Source organism: Balaenoptera acutorostrata, chromosome 12 (genome assembly GCF_949987535.1).
Source record: "Balaenoptera acutorostrata chromosome 12, mBalAcu1.1, whole genome shotgun sequence".
NCBI lineage: Eukaryota > Metazoa > Chordata > Mammalia > Artiodactyla > Balaenopteridae > Balaenoptera > Balaenoptera acutorostrata.
This window is the reverse complement of record NC_080075.1, coordinates 7,933,703-7,954,291: the sequence shown is the minus strand read 5'-3', so window position 1 is coordinate 7,954,291 and position 20,589 is coordinate 7,933,703. Positions and strand designations below refer to the sequence as shown.

Here is a 20,589-nt window from a genome sequence, read left to right as displayed (position 1 = left end):
GGGTTAGGCAAACACTTCTTATATAAGACACGATGAAGGTGCAAGAGACAAATTTCAAATAGATAAATTGGACCTCATCAAAATTAAAAACTTTTGTACTCAAAAGGACACTATCAAGAAAATGAAAAAATGACCACAGAATGGAAGAAAATATTTGCAAATCCTATATCTGATAAGGGACTCGTATTCAGTACACACACACAAAAAAACCCCTTACAACTCAACAGGCAAAAGACAAATAACCTTTTAAAAATGGGTAAATGATTCAATAGACGTTTCTCCAAGGAAGATTTTAAAATGGCCAATAAGCACCTCAATATCATTAGTCATTAGGGAAATGCAAATCAAAACCACAATCTAATACCACTCACACTCAGTAGAATAGTTAGCAATAAAAAAAGACAATAACAAGTGTTGATGAGGACGTGGAGAAATTTGAACTCACATACGTTGCTGGTGGGAACGTATAACAGTGCCGCTCCTGTGGAGAACAGTTTGAAAGTTCCTCAAAAAGTTAAACACAAAAAAGATAAGGGGGAAAGACATGCAGGCTTACATCAGTCTCAGCATGGACTGTTTTCAATGTTCATCGGCCGTTTGTGTTCGAACTATGTCATTTAACAGCTTCCATTTGTGCACTGCTTTATAATAAACAAAGCTCTGACATGCAAACAAACAATAAACAACAATAAAAAACTCTCTTAGCAAGAAAATTCCAGGTTCTATCACAGATTGCTTTATTTCTTTTTCACTCCAAAGTGACACTTAACCTCTCCTGCCAAAAGCATTCTGAGATCGGTGCCCCTTTCCTTAAAATGCTGTCATCCATCCTCCTAGCTCAGAGGGATTCAGACTTTTGTAGAGGAAAAGATAGTTTGTGACTAGTGGATTATATTTAAAACAAAATCGTGTAACCCAAGAGAAAGAACATTTTACGCATAAGAAGTTCTAGGAAGAGACAGTAGGATGTTTTTGAGACAGAGTGATGTGGATTTCAAGGTTTATTAAGACATTAAAAAAGTAATTTCACTGATGCGTTAGCATTTACCTTCAAATATAAAAGCACTTACTCTTATAAATCCTTAAGGCTCATTCTGTTACAGTACAGTAAGACACTTCCCCAGTCCAGAACTGTGCTGCACGAGTTTCATGTGACTTACAGACACAGCAAAATCTCCAAACAGTCAAATAAATGGTCAATGATTCCATCATCCTTGTACATGTCAATTTAAACTCAGACAAAATACAAGATCCCCCTAGACAAATCCTTAATATTAGTCGTACTTCTCCACTCCTTCCTAATATCTTGCCCAAATAATTCACTATTGAATTATTCACGATTTGAACGTGGACTTCTGTTTATTTGTAATATGATAAATACAGCTGTGTGGGAGTAATTTCTTTTTTTTTCTTAATACAAGAGGGAGACAGAGAAAGGGGAGTTAACATTTGCACTTCCTTAAGCAGATCCGAGCAACCAGCAAAGTAGAGCAACTTTAGGCTCCAGGCAGGCAGACATCGTAGAAGCAGCCTGGGAGTTGAGGCCCCTCTTCGGGAAGAAGAGCTCTGGGGTACTTAGTGAGAGTCCACTGGAATTTCCTTGGAAAAAGCGTTCACGAATTTTGAGAAGGAAAGCTGGAGGAAATGTTCCTTACTAAAGCCACTGTTCTTTATTAATTCCTTGGGTTAAGATTTTGAACACATTCTTAAAGACGCAGGTAAGAGCACACGGTTTCATCAGGAGTAGGGTTTGTCACGGTGACGCTTAACAGACCATTACGACTACTTGGATTAAAATAGTGACGATCCACACAGATCCTGGACTTTCTAACCATATCAAATGTTCTCATGAGAAGCCCCAAATGAGTATCACACAACAAAATGAACTTAAACTCTTTTAATAGTGAACAACTAGACAAAAATGGAAATGGTATTGGACCTTAGTAAATACAGCACTTTATAATCAATGCTACAACATGTACACTTTTTACAGCATAAATTACTGTACAGAATTTTCCGACTTAAAATCCTCTTCAATTGTTGAAACAATGGTAAGACCAATTCCTGTAAGAGAAGTGAAGGCCCTTTAATTTGGTTCAGTGGCTGCTTCAACCGGATTGCTGGCAACATCTCGAGGGGGATGAGCAGGATTCTAATTTGCTGGCAGCTTTCCCAAGACCGAGATGCAGAATTTGAAATGGTGTTTGATGTGACACACTAGGCCATTGATATCAGAATATTGAATTAGACTTGCCAGCTCCATGAATAAACATCCAAGATGACACAGCAAAAGGAAAATGGTGGAATTAAAATTCCTGCTCCAACTGAGGCAAACTACGTGGGAGTGACTTTGAACTTGATTCCACAGAACCTCAGCAGTAAGCAGCTATTGTGCTGTAGTAGGCGTGTCTGTTCCTTAATATCCTGCCCGAGATAAGATGAAATCTGAGTATCTAGCTGGAGTATCACCACCTCCTCATGCTAATACACCTTCTGTTGCCACCCTAGAATTTTTAACCTAAATACCCAGAGTTTACCCCATAAGGTGTTGTGCTCCCGTGGAAAGGGTATTGGTATTGATTCGGGCTTAAATCAGGCTGGATCTTTCAGGACCTTCAGCTGTGGTCCTAAAGGAAAGGGGGTTTCCAGTGAATATGAAAAGAGGCCCTTTTGAATGAGTGTTCCATGATTATTTTGGTTAAGCTCAAAGCACTGATTTAGGGACACAAGGAAGCCCCTGTGTCTAAATAATATAAATATTAAGTAAAAGCTAAAAAACTTTGATCCAACATTTAGGTCGTGACCTCAGTGGTGTGAAACACTCAGGTCAATGGTCAGATTTCGTCTCTGTCCTGATGTTTGGGGCTAGAACGGTCACCCTCTAGCTCGGCATCACAAAATCACTCAGTTCTCAGGTTGATTTTCTTTCTCCTGGGACCCTAAGATTTAGCCTACAATTAAGCGATCATGTTGAGGCAATTATCTAACCCACTAGAGAAAAAAAATCCATCCCTTCCTCAGGAGGGGTTTCCTCTTTCCTGAAGCTCATGACATACCCAAGTCCCTTATGACAGATCTCCTTTCTCAGGGACAGACCTCCCAGAGCAGCTGTCCTCTGTCCCCCGGCCCCAAACAAACAAAAAATTACCATCAGAGGCACAGGATTCACAGGAAGAGAAGTCAGCTTCCCGGCATTCAAAGGAAATCCAGGAGAGCACAGGTAATGCGACTGTGCTATGGGCATCTGGCTTGACAAGGATGTTTGAAGCCCGGTGTTCTCGAGGCAGGCTATGTTCTCATGGAAGAGGCACCCACTGGAAGCTTGGACCCAGTGTTCCCTCTTCCGCTTTCCATCTGGGTACCCACTGCTTCCGTAAGACCAGGACGGGACGAGGAAGCGGAGGGTGCGACTGTACCACTGACTGCAGGGTACCTGGGAGCCCCGCTGCTCCTGGCCAGGCCAGGACACCCTGCCCCAGCTCCCTCACTGCTGGCAGGATGGACTAAAAGTGGTAACAACGAAGCCTGAGGGGTCCCATGGAGGGGCCTGCGGCGACCCCGTTGTCATCCTCTTGGTCCCCTAGAAACGGGTCAGAGCTGGGACAAAGTGTCATCTCCCCCATCACCCACCTTTGCATCGTGGTGCCTGCAGAGGCAGTGGGTTTCCGGAGCCTCTGTTCTGACAGTGATGCTTAACTCCAGCTGCGGGTGACAACTGGGGATCTCAAAATGCTGCCCCAACCGGGTGATCCTTCCACTCTCTCGGGGGGGGAGGGGGGGTGGTCAGTTGATGCTCTGCGTTACATTTCAGATGGACGAAAAGCAAGCGTGGAGAGGGGCTTTATTTAAGAACCGGGGGCAGGGCTTCCCTGGTGGCGCAATGGTTGAGAATCTGCCTGCCAATGCAGGGGACACGGGTTCGAGCCCTGGTCTGGGAAGATCCCACATGCCGCGGAGCAACTAGGCCCGTGAGCCACAACTACTGAGCCTGCCCGTCTGGAGCCTGTGCTCCGCAACAAGAGAGGTCACGATAGTGAGGGGCCCGCGCACCACGATGAAGAGTGGCCCCCGCTTGCCGCAACTAGAGAAAGCCCTTGCACAGAAACGAAGACCCAACACAGCCAAAAAAAAAAAAAAAAAAAGAACCGGGGGCAGCAGGCAAAGGAGGAGACCGTCCAGGCAGCCCACTTACTTCCCAGACTTCTCATCCCCAATGTCGGCGAGTTCTAATATGGAATCTTTGTCTCCTGAATGCCCCCACTGTCTCTAGTAACTGTTCTTCGAAATAGTCAAGATACAGAATCTGACTTAGAGAACTTAGAAGGAAAACCCCCAAAGGAACAAAAAAATCAAGCTAGCTCTCAGAGAAGGACATTTTGGGTTGAGCTGGCAGCCCTGGGAACTTCAGGGGCTCAATAGTTAGTTTGCAAATTATTCAAAGGAAAAGTGTTAATACTGCCATTTCACCCCACAAATAGTCCCCAGAGAGAGCTGGTAATGCTAGGAAAGCGTCTATCCCTAAAGATGGGTGTGTTAGGTGCTTAGGATTTTTGACACCTCAACTACGTGGCTCTATTTCAGGCTTCGTGATCACTCATGCTGTAGATGAAGGTAACAGAGGAGACTCAAAGAGTGTTCTTTAAAACAGGGGTCCCCAACCCCCAGGTCGCGGACCGGTACTGGTCTGTGGCCCGTTAGGAACCGGGCCGCACAGCAGGAGGTGAGCGGCGGGCGAGCAAGGGAAGCTGCATCTGCCGCTCTCCATCGCTCGCGTTACCGCCTGGACCATCTCCCCGCGTCCCGCCACCATCCGTGGAAACACCGTCTTCCACGAAACCGGTCCCTCGTGCCAAAAAGGTTGGGGACCGCTGCTTTAAAAAGAATACATACGTTTGGCTACTGTGGGTAGATGCTGTACAGTCAAGTAATGCACATTCCTCAGGGGTAAGTATTTTCTTTGCTCATTTGGGCATCTAGAAGTAAAGACATGATAAATACTGGGGAAAAAAATCAGTTCTGTTTTACGAAAAACTGAAAAAGCACTGGAAAACAATGCGGAAACTAGAAAATGGTGATTATTTTTATAACCAAAGAGCACTGTTTGAAAATCCTAAACATTGGTACTATCTTACATCATAGTTGGATATAAATATTTTCTGATGAGCTTTTCCTGTGTTAGAAACGAGTGGAAAAACAAGTCCTTGATCCAGCTTTTCAGGTCTCATCGTTACTTCCTGGTGCTTAAAGACAAATGCTGATCCTTGTGTTGACTGGCAATTAGTAATTCATCCCTTAGATCAATGTGTTTAAAATTGGCTATACGAGGTGGATTTTCAAAGTAACACAGAGGGATTTAATCCCTTGATTCCCATTACTTGAGTCAGAGCTGTGAGTCTAAATCCCCTTGTAGCCGACCCCAAATTCACCCCCTGCTGCCTCAGAGTGCCAATTAAACAAAATAAAAACCAAAACCGTGGTCAGATGTAATTCGTTTGAGAACAGAGTTTTATCATTTTCCTCATGCCAAGCAAACAAATGGACCCGTCTGATGACATATACAGAAGAATGCAGTTTGGACAAAGAGAACACAAATCTCAAGTCTGAGCATTTCTTGTGCTATCTGTCAGGAAGCTGTAATATTGAAAAACTGTGCTCTTCTGGGAATGGGAAGACAAGGAAATAAACTCTGGCTCCAATTTGTTGGAAATGCAGTTTATGTTGTTGGTTTTTTTTTTTTCACCTTCATTTAAAAAAAAAGTATTTCAAGACTCCACTTGATCCAGGTTTCATCGAAAATGGGTTACTTCTTAAAAATAGGATTCTGATGGGAACAGACTTCAGCTGAGTAGTAGGCAAAACTGCATAAGGGAAAGACAGTTTTTGAAAGACTATTGGGCGTTTCTTAGCCCAAACCACCTCTGAAAGAGTATTAAGCTCAGTGGTCTCTGGTGCAAGCAAAGCCAAGGACCCCGTCCAGGTCATCTTTGGGATGAGGAGGTCTCCATGGTGACCGGAGCTAGGGTTCTGCTGTCGTATTTGAATCTAAGGATATAGGCTGGGTAAAGTGAAGTAACTGTTCTGTTTCTGTGGCTGTTTCTGCTTCTTTGTTTAGTTTAGTTTGGGGAGAAGGGGAATGAAAAAGGAGGGAGAGAAGAGTAAAAAAATGAGGTTAACAAAAACCCCTCCCACATCGGGGGGGTACATCATGAAAAGCCACAGGTCTAATATTTCTGTCTTTGTTAGTTCAAAATTCTCTCATTTCACTCAACCAAATATTGCCAACATTATTCCACCATGTTGGTTAGAGATGGAAAAACCAGGTAGACACAAGTCAGGTGATTAACTTCTGTCATTATGGAATGTTGAGTCAAACAGTGTCCCAGGGCTACTGGTTGGACAGGCATCAGTAAAGTCATCAAAATAAACCCCTCAAGCTTCCTATGCAGCGTTTTCTGGGACACTGGGCGGTGTGTTCTCACACATGCATGTGCGTGTGTAAATATGCTGGGAAATGGGAAAGACAAATAGTAAACGATACTTACAATAAAGGAAAACATACTATTTACCCCCATGAAAAATATCAGACTTAGTGACGATAATTTGTGGAAGCTCCATTTAAAAATTTTATGGGGAATTCCCTGGAGGTCCAGTGGTTAGGACTCTGCTCTTCCACTGCAGGGGACACAGGTTCGATCCCTGGTCAGGGAGCTAAGATCCCGCATGCTGCACGGTGCAGCCAAAAAAAAAAAAAAAAAATTTTTTTGTGAAACAACAAGGTCCATTCTAAAGAGATTATGAACTGGGGACCAGAATGCTTATTTGAATATATTTTTGATTCTGAAGTTTCCTTGTAAAAATATTCACAGAAATCGGTGGACATTTTTTTTTTTTTTACGTACAACTCGATGCCTCTCATTTACAACATAAATCATTTAATGTAACATTTGCAACCTTAGAAAGGCAGACATAGTTAATCCAAGTCAGTTTATAAATTCCAATTTCACATGGATTAAAAACTGCAGATAAATTAAGTCACAATAATATCCTGTACATGCATTAAGGCTGGTGACTGCTAGAGTGTCTTGGGTATCTACAGACAGGAAATCACACACAGATTACTGGGTCTGAAGAGTGTCTACATCATTTAAAAAAATCTTTTTTTTTTTTTTTTTTTGGTGATACAGATTTCAACAGTAACTCTGGAAAACTGTGAAAAATGTTATTTAAAAATATATATGTATATACTACTGCACAGTTTCAAAGATGTGGTTCATAAATAAGGTTGGCTGCACTGATTAATTTGATAACAATTACTGCACTTCTGAGGTGATTTGAACACGTAGTGACTTATACTCAATATTAGGCACTAGTCATATCCTTCAGGCGTACTACAGTTTTATGTTAGCTGTATTGTACATATATATTTTTAAACGTATGCATTTATACAAACTGTGTATTATGTATGGGATGTCAGAAATGTACACATCACTGTTATATAATACACACATCATTGTTGCAGATACGAGGGTACGTTTTAGTGCAGAAGGCTCATTGCATTGATTCCATGTGTTCAATCTAGTACACAATTTGTCAACTCTTCAGATTTTTTTTTTCCAGTACATTCCTCTTTAGACAGTGGGTCCGAGTTCCCCTTTGTGATTTGAAAGTTTCCAGAAATGTGTTTTAACCGAACCTCTCTTTCCAAGCACAGTTCTGCACATTAGTCTGATCTGTGTCGAATGGTAACAAATCCCACATTTTGATCAGGAATATATTTGGGTTCCTCTCTTTCAAAGATAACTCTAGCAATTGTGATCCAGGTCCGTTCAGGTCATGGAGGGATAAGGCCAGTTGAACTTGTACTGAACTTCTGATGAAATAATGTCTTCAAATAGAAAAAAATGATGATAGACATTCTACGTTCAAATGGGAGACTCTCTAGAAGGATATACAGGAAAAGGATGAGCACTGTTGTCTCTGGGGAATGGGACTGAATACTTCCTACTTTATACCTCTCTGTATTGTTCAAATTTCTACCCATGACCATGTATGACTTTCATAACCAGAAAACACAAGAAAGATATTTCTACTTTGAACAAAGCTAACTAAAAGAAACCAGCAACAATCAGAAGATGCTTCCTTATCAAAAGCATCAATGCCAAAGCAAGGAAAAACCACTGCCACCACTGCCCCCCCAACATGCTCTACCAATGAAACAAAAGACACTGAGAATGGCGTGCTGTGACGGCCCCCAAATGACCAGTTTCACGTTTTGTTGGAAACGCGGCTCACCGAGTGCTGATGTGGTGCTGCTGGCACAACTAGCCAGAGGCCACCTGTGTGTTTAAATGGGTTTCACAGGTGAGCACATCACGTGAACACCACCACGAGGCCTGAGACTGAAAGGTGGGCAAGACCAGAAAAGCACCCCAGGGATGCACCATGGACCCTGGGGGCCATCCCTTTATGTGAGAGTCTGAACATTTCATCAGAATTCAGCAGGAGTGAGTACAACTAAGCCTCAGTCTTCCAAAAAAAAAAAAAAAAATTCAAAATTTCTTACGTTAGACTCCAGTGGGATTGGGAACTCTAGCAACAATTAGTGAAAGGAATGTCAGAAGCACCTCAGTTGAATAAATGTAAAAAAGAAGTACTGTTAATATTTCCAGATGCTTGAAGGCCAACGTCAAATGCAAATTGCACAAAGCCTTCACTTGTTCATTTAAATGAATTTCAAATCACCAAAGCTATTCGATCATTTGTAAGGTTTTAAATCAGCGCTTAGAGCTAGGGAATGACAGCAATCTTATTTCCCACCTACAGATCAGGCTGACAAAGATATTAACATTGCAACCAAACCAATAAGACCATCAGTATCTGTTATAAACGTTTTGTGTTACCATCACCTTGAAAAATGGATTGTTCCACACATCACATCACCTTTCTCAGGCCGTCTTGGGGCAATTTTGTCAAGTGAGAGGCCTCAAGGTCATTATTTTTGTTTTTAAAGTATAGGGAGTATATCCTCTTTTCCAGGAGTTTTTCTTTTTTTTTTTAACCAATATTTTTATATCCAAATATATTTAATAAGAAGACCAAATCTAGGGTATGACGAGAGACAATAAAAGAAATAAATTTCAGACAAAAACTGTAAACAAAGATGTCAAAAAAACTAAAATGTAAACTTAATTAAAAAAAAAAAAAAAAAAGAAAAGAATCAAGGGCGAGACGGAAACATACCAGACTGGTCGTTGCTACCCCAGACAGAACCGCGATCCTTGCAGGAATAACTTATTCTGTAGAGTAAGCAGCTTGCTAATCAAAGCCTGAAACACAACGCCCAGATCAAAATGCATTCAAGGCCCGCAGTGGCACTTTCTCCAAGAGTGAGAGGATTAGATAGAATCATGATAGCAAACAGTTCTTGACCTGATAAGCAACAGAAACAGATCCGAGTGAAGGGGACATCCTAGGTAATGTCCTCATCAGGCCAAGAAAACTGGTAAGAAAGCTATCATGGAAAGAAAAGACTAGAAAAATATTGGCCAATAGACACCATGTGGTTCCACAGCCCCTGGGTCACAGTGGCAGGAAGAAGAAACACACGTGCCGGGCGGGCTCCTGGCGCGTGCAGAAGATTTCAGTTACTCACTGAGCCCCCAGAAGCAGTTGTTGCTGCTTTCATGTTGGTGAAGTTTCAAAGACACTGAGGTTTTACCAGATCTCAGCGTCATGGTCGTACTGTTTTGGGGGGCAGGACAGGGAAGGCCCGTGGGAGTCAATTCACTTGTTTTCTAACACGTTTAGTTGACGGTAAAGTTGGCTGGAGGGGGCAGGTACTAGACAAAAGGCAGGGTATTTGGTAACATGCAATCTAGTAAACGTCCAGCACAAAAATAACTGACTTATTTTCATTATTCAATTACCCATTAATACACACAATCAAAAAAATAATAATTGGGGGAGAGTATATTAATACTGAAAGTAATCAAAAGTATAAGAACTAAGATCATCTTAACTGGCAGTCAAGCTTTTGGTGTGCTGTATTGCACCTGGTTCACTAACCCATGAGATTTTTGTTGAATGTTCTAAGAAGTCACGGTTTAGCTTTGAACTAGAAAGTGTGTGTGTGTGTGTGTATGTGTGTGTGTGTGTGTGTGTGTGTGTGTGTGTAAGTGTGTTTTCTCTAATCAGAAACGTCTGATCACTTTGTCTAGCCTGGGAGTATGGAAACTAGACAAAGAAAACGTGTTCTAAAGAGCTGTGTATCTTACACACTTACACAGGCAGCTTTTCTACACCCACACATACAAACACACATGCCCTGGGAGAAAAGACCATTGTTCGATGCTGAGAAAATATTCACCGCCGTTTGAGAAATGCTGTGGCTGGGAACTTCAGGAGCACAGTGTCCAGAAATGTTGAGCCGTCCGTGGAGACAAGAGTGCCCTCCAGCCCGAAGGCGGGGTCCCTATGTCAGGTGGGTGCTGTTCCGCAGCCAGTACAGGCCCTGCTGGGAGTACTGGACCAGGTGCTCCATGCTGCTGTGCAGGGTGACTGGCCCCATGAGCAGGTCCAGGTCATTGAAGAATTCTAGGGGACAGAGAGGGTCGTTAGAGGGACACACACTTGGTCCTCTTTATAAACCAAGCCTTCTCTGTCCCATCACTTGACATGCGCTCAACCTAACAAAATAAAGCCCCCGAGAGCTCACCTATATCCCAATAATCCCTCAACTGGCGACTTCTAATTCAAACGAATGACACTTACAATATTGAATTTAATGGATGCTGTGTGTTTTACACGTCATTTTGTAAGTACATTGATTTTAACAGATTTAACTCTTCATGTTTAAAATATATACATGTATATAGACAGAGAGGAAAAATATGTATGTATTTTACTGAAGTAATTCTGAATAAACAAAGGAAACATGGCATGGCCAAACCAAACGAAACCCAAATGAATGGCATTTATTTAGCCAAAGAGCAAAGAAAATGTATTTCCTCAGGCTGCATTCTCCTTGTGCAGTAATGCATCCCACCCTGAACTTGGCCTGCAGCTCTGTCATCCCTTATACTGTCCTCAGCTGTGCTACGTGCTGAGCCCCTGTGGGGGGAGCGTGGGAGTCCGATGGAGGAGGCTCCAGGCTCCTGGAGACAAATCAGAGATGGGTTTTTCTTTCTTTTTTTTTTAATTTAATATTTATTTATTTGGCCACACCGTGCGGCATGCGGGATCTTAGTTCCCTGACCAGGGATTAAACCCGGGCCCCCTGCAGTGGAAGCACGGAGTCTTAACCGCTGGACCGCCAGGGAACTCCCTCTTTTTTTTTTTTTTTTTTTGGAGCATCCAGCTTGTTTAAATTGTCGTTTATTTTTATTTTACTGAAGTATAGTTCGATTTACAATGTCGTGTTAGCGTCAGGATTCAGTTATATATATTCAGTTATACATCTATTCTTTTTCAGATTCTTTCCCCTTATAGGTTATTACAAAATATTGAGTACAGTGAGTTCCCTGTGCTATACTGTAGGTCCTTGTTCACAGATGGGTTCTGAAACACCTCTACTGAGGTCACCCTCTAGTCCTTGGACATTCTCTGGGTTTGTCCTTGCCTTAAACATTTATTACTGCCATGGCACTACGCTAGGTGCAGGAGGGCAGAGGCAGGGAGTACACCGAGATGAAGAATGTGTAGGCTCTGCCATCGCAGAGATCACGGTTTGGTGGCTCATAGAGACGAATCAATTCACGTGGCTGCCAGGCTGCCCTAACTGGACCACTGAACAGCACTCCTTGAAAGTAAGAGGCTGGGAGTATTCTTTCAAAGGTGCTCTCGTACGTGCTGAATGAGGTCCTGCTGGGGAGGCTCCGAGAAGAGCCAGGGTCCAGGTGGCCGGGAGGACAGTGCTGCAGGAGGTCAGGAGAAGAACAGGGGAGGAGGGGCAGGTCTGGGGAAGCCATGCGGACTTTGCACTGGATGTGCAGCTCTGCTGAGGGACGTCTGGCAGCAGCTGGCAGTACCATCTGGAGCCTGGCCTGCTCGGGCTCTCCCAAACTGGCCGCGGACATTTGTACATTTGTCCCTTCTGTTTCATCCACTTGTGACATCCACCCCACTCCATCTCAGCCACTCAGCTACTACTTGCTTTTCAAAACCCTGTTCCGGGCCAGCTCCTTTGGCGAGCCTGCTGGCCTCAGCCCCTGGCACTGACCTCCTTGGCACCCCACTGGATTTTCAGGGTGCATCACCGCTGCACTACTGTTATGTCCTGTCTGGTTTCATTATCAATTTCACGTACTCAGGCCTATCTGTGCCATTGGTTCCTTATCTCATCATGGACATCCTGATCTTAGCCTCAGAGGCACATGTTACCATGGGAACAAAATTTGCATTTAATGGTTTGATAGCTCAGATTTACACTCTCACAAAGCACTGGAGAAAGAGTAGTAAATTGGTATAATCTTATGGGAGAAAGTTAATAACATATACCAATACATATCTTAAAAGAATCTATACCTGTTGACCTCCACATTCTATAACTCCCTCCTATGACAGTAATCAGAAATATGAACAACAATTGACATGAGGATATTTATCGTAACGTTATTTGTAACAGTGGGAAAAAATTGGAAGTAACACAAATGTCCAACAACAGGGGAATGGTTTGAGAAATCATGATACTTATGATTGCATACCTCTATTTTGAAAGTATAATAGAGTCATCATAAAAGGTGTTTCTGAACGAGTTAGTGACATGAGAAAATGCCTGATATAATGTAAAATGAAGAAAAGACGGGATGTAAAACTGTATATATGCTACGATCTTATTTTGGTAAAAATCATGCATATATGGAGAAAACGAGAAGAAATTTCAAAAGTTTTTTTTTTCAATAGAATGTTAATAGCAGTTATTTCTTAGTGACAAGATTACGGATGATTAAAAAATTTTTTTCTCTATAGTTTTTTTGTACTTTACAAATTTAGCCACAGTAAACATGTATTCCTTTTGTAATCAGTAAAAACAAACATTATTTAAAAAGTAATGCAGCTTACCCATAAAACACGTTTTTTTTCAGTTGTAAGCAGCTATCACTTCAATAGCTAGTAACACTCCTACTCATCAGTTAATTAATTCATGCAGTATTTCAGACCCCCAACTGTGTTCTAGGCACTACGCAGGTCTTAGGAATACAGAGTTGAATAAAATGGAATCCCTACCTTTAAGGAGCTCACTGTCCGAAGGAAAAAAACGTGTGTGTGTGTATCTATATAATTTGTATCTGTATCATTGGTACCTATATCATCTCTATCTCCATCTCTATCTCTGATCTTTCCCACAGTAAAGATAAAGGTAGGTAAAGGCACGGGAGGCCCTGAGTGAGGGCGAGAAGTCAGGCAAATTCACACAGTAGGTGACAGCTTCTACTATTTCTCCTTCGCCCGCTGATGCCCAAGGATCAGGGTGTCTCCCTGAGCTGTGGCTGAACTACGCACGTGCTCCCCAGAGGCGCACAAACCTCTGTTCTCCTTGGCCAGGTTGTCCGCCATCTCCCAGTAGTCATAGCTGTGCAGAATGCTGTTGGTGATGCTGACGTGGTTGGCTGCCATCTGGTGGATGCGCTGCGGGATGCTGACGATGGTTGACGGGGACAGGGCGTTCCCATTGGAGAGGCTCCCCTGAGAGCCCACGGAGCTGGTGGGGGAGGGGTTGGGAGACATGGGGGATGGGGTGCCAGTGCTCCTGGAAGGGGGAGAGCATAGGAAAACAAGGGGGAGAGGTTGGTAGGGCAGCCCCTCAGGGCACTGCAAGCAGAGGAGCACCTTACCCAGCGTCATGCAACATCTCATTTATCACCTTCACTTTGGAAAAATGAACTTACTTTCCACTGGCCCCCCACGGAGATGGGGCTTGGGCAGCTTTAGATGAATTCTGCAGGAAAATAAAAACATTGTCAGTGAGTACCATCTGCTTGAGTTTAAACAGCCCACAGTAACATGTTCTCAGGTGACCGTTGAGAGAAGTAATGGCTGACATTGTAGATAAAATGCAGATTCACAGAAATTGGATCTGGGGAGTTTTTAATTACTAGGCTATTGGCTTCCTCTCTGGAAGATAGTGGGAGGCAGCTGCCCCCTCCCACTGACACAATGAGAATATCTTATTTTTAAATGTAGGGCATATTTGCAGAAACTGTTGACATATATTTAATGCCTGAAAATATATGAGACATCAGCTGTTACCATTTTAACTTATGAAGCTTAAAAGTATTTCTCTTAAAGGAAGTTGCTCTTGAATGTTTCTAAAAGAACAGATTAAAACATATTTCCTTAACAATAGTGAATTCAAAAATTCTGATTTATTTAAAAGTCTGATACAGGATATGCTGCATGAGCCAGTTGTTTGCATCAGGCATTTAAAAGACATTTTTGCCTTTGGCAAGGAAAGCTTCTAAATGTACAGATAGATTTCCTCCCTGACAGCCCAATAATGCTTTCTTGGACATAAGTCTATGAGACTGTTAAGGAGAAAATGGACTTTATAATATTGAATTTTCCCTTCCAGAGACAAGAAAATAGCCTCAGCCTGGTTCCCCAGAGACAAAGTGTTTCTTTTGGTTAAAAAGAACTTTATGAAGTGGTGACTGATTTTTAGTTTTTAGTGGAGGTGTTATCAAAATGGTAAGAAATGGCCTTACACGTGAGAATTTTGCAAAATTGCCTTCAGGCCTCTTCCACTACCACTAAAGTCTTGTGACTATAAAAAAAAACATGGGTGGGGACAAAGGCCTTTTTTTCAGAGCCAGCTGTACTGATAAAACTCATTTTTTATGGACCAATTATCCTTGTTTCCTAAAGGTTTCATAATCTCTGAACTTGAAGTAGTATTTAAATAGCCTTTGATTTAGGGTATCTACCAATACCTTCTAGGGGAGAAGCTCTGATATTTAAGCTGTATTCTCTATTCATTCTGTACAAGTTTCATGGACTGCTTACAGACATTAAGAACATCTTGGATCCCTTAAAAGTTCTGCTGTAACCTCTGTGGCTTACAGAGTTCAGATTCCTTCTTTATTCAAGCGTTTTGCTTGACTGTAATAACTCTCTTTAGTATTAGCTCTTGGATTCTAAATTTTTGAAAACTACTTATCTTGACCTTAGGCGCCCAAAGTAAAGGGAAAGGCTTAGCGTCAGTACTTGTCATTATGACTGACGACCGTCAATGGACCAAGACAATGGCTTAGCACCTGGTCACTGTATGCATGACCAGGAAGGAGACAGCACGCTGGGTGGACATCGCCCACGGAATGCCCAGCACAGCCGGCTCATCTGAGATCATCTCCAAGAACTGGAGGTTGGGGATTAAAGATCGAAAATGATGGTTGTGTATCTGACAAACAGCCGGTGGAGGTAGAAATGGCGTAATTTCTTGTTTCTACAGTCAAGTGGGCAGTGAAGAGGCCCAGAAATCTCAGATGAATTATTCACAACAGTACATCAGAGCCTTCCTGGTTTTTTTTTCCCCCTTTTTTTCATTCTCCCAGTGAAAATGACTTCATTCCCTGAGATAGGTAAAAGTTATTAGCACGGTTTGCAGTTCTATCCTTATACGTGCACATTGCTACTGTTCTAGCGCCTCTGGGTTCTAACAAGCCATTTCCTACCATTTAAAATAACACCTTGGGCTTCCCTGGTGGCGCAGTGGTTGAGAGTCCGCCTGCCAATGCAGGGAACACGGGTTCGAGCCCTGGTCTGGGAAGATCCCACATGCCGCGGAGCAACTGGGCCCGTGAGCCACAGCTACTGAGCCTGCGCGTCTGGAGCCTGTGCTCCGCAACGAGAGGCTGCGATAGTGAGAGGCCCGCGCACCGCGATGAAGAATGGCCCCCGCTTGCCACAACTAGAGGAAGCCCTCACACAGAAACGAAAAACCCAACACAGCCATAAATAAATAAATAAAATAGATAAAATTATTTAAAAAATTAAAAAAAAATAAAATAACACCTTTATGAATAATTAAATTAGCTACTGGAGATAGCTAAGAGGAAGTTCTAAGGAGTTACTTCTCAGAGGAAGAAGCTCTAAGTGAACATGAGCAATTTATGTTAGCTATAAAGATGGATTTGCTAGGACACTGGGATAGGTAACGGGATCTTCCTTCTCTAGAGGCTATAAAAATACTTGGACACAGGCAGAGGGATAAATTAGATGGGCTCTCAAGGCCATCCTCTGAGCCCTGAACACCACGAGTTATGTCATAAATGGGGTTCGTGTGGATATCAGCTCCTGTATTATCCCCAAAGCAATGGATTCCACCTTGAAAATGTCCTTGACAGGGAGACAACTGGGTACAACATGTTGCCTGTTAGCCAGACAGTACCTTGAAATAGTCGATAAGTGCTTTTGAATACTTTACAGCGTGATCCCTTTTGAGTCGAAACATCCGCCAGTACAGGAGAGCCAGGCATCGGTAACTGCAGCAGAAAAAGAGAAATAGGCCCCGAAAGCATGAGTGGGCCCTGTGCTAACAAGACTTAAAAACAATCTTGCTGTTCCAGATGCACTCAAGGTCTATAGCACAGTAGGCATCTGACCTTCCTATTTGTTCAATGTTAACTCAAGATTTCAAGGAGTTACTCCATAAGTATATCACTTCATATAAAGAAATATGAATACATGAAGAATATATATAACTAACGAATATAAATATGAAGATATAAAGCAGCTTTATTGCTTCTTTGTTGGGACTGAGGGGCTTGTCATTTTCTTCTTCCACCACTAGGAGACAGTCTCTCTCCATGAGAGGAGGGAGGAAGCTCTAGCACACAGCTCTCACTGCTTACTGGGTGCATTTCAGGGCACAACTACCTTATTCTGATTTGCCTTGACACCCTGGACTTCCGGCAGCGGCTTTGCTAAAAGAATAGCCAGCCCTTCCACCTGTTTTTATTCCCTTCACTACCACTGTACTGGACTATAATTAGTTCAAATAAAGTAACGGATATGAATGTATTTTATAAAAACAATACTGGGAGTAGTCACTATTTTATGTTACAGTTTATATATTTGTTATTTACATACTAGTATTCTATTTTATATAATATTAACTAATCATTGTTAATTTATTAATCCTAATAAGGAACTTAAAGTTCGAAAAGAGCACAGAAAGCATTTCCTGAGCCATACCCACTTTTTTTTTTTAACATCTTTATTGGAGTATAATTGCTTTACAATATTGTGTTAGTTTCTGCTTTATAACAAAGTGAATCAGCTATACATATACATATATCCCCATATCCCCTCCCTCTTGCGTCTCCCTCCCACCTTCCCTATCCCACCCCTCTAGGTGGTCACAAAGCACCGAGCTGATCTCCCTGTGCTATGCAGCTGCTTCCCACTAGCTATCTATTTTACATTTGGTAGTATATATATGTCAGTGTTACTCTCTCACTTCGTCCCAGCTTACCCTTCTCCCTCCCCCTGTCCTCACCATATCCACTTTTCCTTGGTGCTTTCCACTCCTAATTATTTGCTATCTCAGATCTGGTGTTGACATACTAGAATACCAACATACCAAATACAACATAGTAGTCTCTTAAAAAATTTTTTTCTATTTTAATTTTTCAATTTATTTTTTATTTTAATACAAGTTTTAAAGGTTACTTTCCATTTACATTAATTACAAAATATTGGCTGTATTCCCTGTGTTGTACAATACACCCTTGACCAAGAGTCTCTTAGCACACCAAACTCCAGAGGACATGATGATGCAAAACTACTGCAGACCCTCTCTTTTGTGTATGTTGCTGTTGTTGTTGTTATATTATTTTGAGATTCGATTCTCCAACTTGCAGATCAGGTTCTAAAGCGGAGTATGAACCATCAGAGAAAAAGACATTTTGGCTCCCCATCACAGGAGGAACCAACAGAGAGGTGTCCTGTAATTTGAGGGAGTGCTAAGGAGATATCATGGGGAAAATTATTATTATAATCATTATCATTGTCATCATTATAGAAAAAAAACCACTATTACATGTTGATTAACATTTAAATATTGCTTTTATTATCAAAGTGGAATGAACTGCTCCTCAGTTTAATCTGTTGAGAACTTGAATGCATCATCTTGATTCAGTTCTACTAATCCCACATGTAAAGAGACAGATGAATTATTTTGATTGCCTCTTAAATGTTAAACACAAGAGATTACATTTGGCACAATTCACATTCAAGTGATTAAAACACAGACTTACCTGATTTTAAGACACACATACACACACACACAGAAAAATGGGTCCTTGTGTCATGGACCTGTTGGTTTTCAATCACTGTGAATTCACCTCATGCACAGGACAGCAGGGTGCAGGCTCTCCCTGGCCACCATGAGAACTGCCTTTGGTTTGGTGGGTCAGAAGCGCTAGGAAACCATCATGCATTTCAGCACCTGGTTTGCCAGTGAAGATGTACGAGGCTGGGGAGGCTATTTTAAGCTGATGTGATGCACTTACCATAATGCAGCCAGCTGTTTATCCTCTGGTGTGGCATTGGGGCCTGAGTGGGTTTTTAGTCTCATAGCATATCTTAAAAAAAAAAAGGAAAGAAAAACAAAAAATTAAAGCTTTCTTATTAACAATGGAACATCTTCTAGGATGGAAGGTCTCTCTGCCCAATACTTAGTTTTTCATAGTGCTTGCTGACAGTTCTTTCTTAGAAGCCAGCTAAGGCTGCCCCATTTTCTCTAAGCACGACATGATTGTCATGACTAGAAAATGGCTTTTATGACCATCTAGCAACTTTCTGCTCTTTAACAATACCAGTCCAAACGCTACAGATGGTCAAGAGTGGTATCAGTTCAAGCATTATCCACGTATATGGTGACACATCCATTTTTACAAATTCTGATTTACGGCTGAGTGGCTGACAAGATGGGAGCAAAGGTCAGTCCTTCCAGGCCAATCTCCAGAAAAATTTTTATTCCTTGTACTCAGATGAATGCTTGGATTTATTCCTTTTTTTATTGTTATGGAACTCTTACTTTGACAGTAGTATAACTGTCCTGGATGCATAACTAGTAGATTTGATGAACTTTACTCAATCTCACTTATTTATCTGAACCAGAGGTCTATGGCCGTTCCTTTCTCCAATAATATACCAAGTTACTTGCAGACTCTTGGAGAGAGCTCAGGCAGTATATGGAATGGTCAGGGAGTCCTGGGTTCAAGTCCTTACAGTTGTGAGAACTTAGACAAATTAACAGCTTTAAGCCTCCATTTCCTTATTTATAAAGTAAGATGAGTACTGCTGATCCCATAGCATTGCTGTAAGGATTAAGTGAGAGAGTGTTTGTAAAGTTCTTGGCATAGTGGGCTGGCTTATTGCAAATTGCTCAAGAAATGATACTGTTATTACACTATCTCCACAGCATGCAGACGTGTAGTGTTTTTTTTTTTTAAATTTATTTATTTTTGGCTGTGTTGGGTCTTCATTGCAGTGCGTGGGCTTCTCATTGTGGTGGCTTCTCTTGTTGCGGAGCATGGGCTCTAGGCATGTGGGCTTCAGTAGTTGTGGCATGCGGGCTCAGTAGTTGTGGCTCGCAGGCTCTAGAGAGCAGGCTCAGTAGTTGTGGCGCACGGGCTTAGTTGCTCTGCTGCATGTGGGATCTTCCCAGACCAGGGCTTGAAGCTGTGTCCCCTGCATTGGCAGGTGGATTCTTAATTACCACGCCACCAGGGAAGTCCCTTGTAGTGTTTTTGAGTGTATCTCTTTGCTTAGTTTTCATAGTGGTTTCTCCGGGTATTACAAGATACATATGTGACTCATCACAATTTATTGGTATCAATATTTTCTACTTTGCTTGAAGAGCTGAAACCTTACTTCCATGTCACTGCTTTTTTTTAAAAATAAATTTATTTATTTATTTATTTATTTTATTTTTGGCTGTATTGGGTCTTCGTTTCTGTGCGAGGGCTTTCTCTAGTTGCGGCAAGCGGGGGCCACTCTTCATTGCAGTGTGCGGGCCTCTCACTATTGTGGCCTCTCTTGTTGCGGAGCACAGGCTCCAGATGCACAGGCTCAGTAGTTGTGGCTCACGGGCCTAGTTGCTCTGCGGCATGTGGGATCTTCCCAGACCAGGGCTCGAACCCGTGTCCCCTGCATTGGCAGGCAGATTCTCAACCACTGCGCCACCAGGGAAGCCCCATGTCACTGCTTCTAAGTAACACTGTCTTGAGCATCACATGGTGGTATAATTTTTGTTTCAATCATCAACTATGATTTATAAAACTCTTGAGGAGGATAGTTTATTGCATGTACCCATAGTTCTGCTCTTACATTGTTTTTCCTTCCCTCCTGTTGGTCCAAGATTCCTTCTTTTGTCACTTTCTTTCTGTTTGAGAAACTTCCTTTAGCCAACCTTTAAAGGCAGGTCTGTTAGAAACAAAGACTTTTCGTTTTCCTTAGTCTGAGAATGTTTTTATTTCCCCTTTATTCCTGAAGAATGAAGTCTCACTGAATCTAGAGTTCACAGTTTGACAGTTTTTTTCTTTCAGCATTTAAAAAATGTTGTGCCACTCCCTTCCGGCTTCCATG

The 20,589-nt window shown here is 42.1% G+C and overlaps 1 protein-coding gene across 2 annotated transcripts in view; it reads right to left on the bottom strand.

The window, feature by feature from the left end:
• Positions 1 to 1,084: 1,084 nt before the first annotated feature.
• Positions 1,085 to 20,589, bottom strand: part of AFF3 (ALF transcription elongation factor 3) — a 579,340-nt gene continuing 559,835 nt past the window's right edge. For both annotated transcript variants that reach the window (XM_057558661.1, XM_057558662.1), the window contains exons 19-23: positions 18,510 to 18,581; positions 16,385 to 16,478; positions 13,887 to 13,936; positions 13,524 to 13,747; positions 1,085 to 10,593 (exon numbers count right to left, since the gene is read on the bottom strand). In XM_057558661.1, the coding sequence (XP_057414644.1) occupies positions 10,472 to 10,593; positions 13,524 to 13,747; positions 13,887 to 13,936; positions 16,385 to 16,478; positions 18,510 to 18,581 (562 nt within the window). In that variant the 3' untranslated portion in view covers positions 1,085 to 10,471. The remainder of the gene's footprint in view (positions 10,594 to 13,523; positions 13,748 to 13,886; positions 13,937 to 16,384; positions 16,479 to 18,509; positions 18,582 to 20,589) is intronic.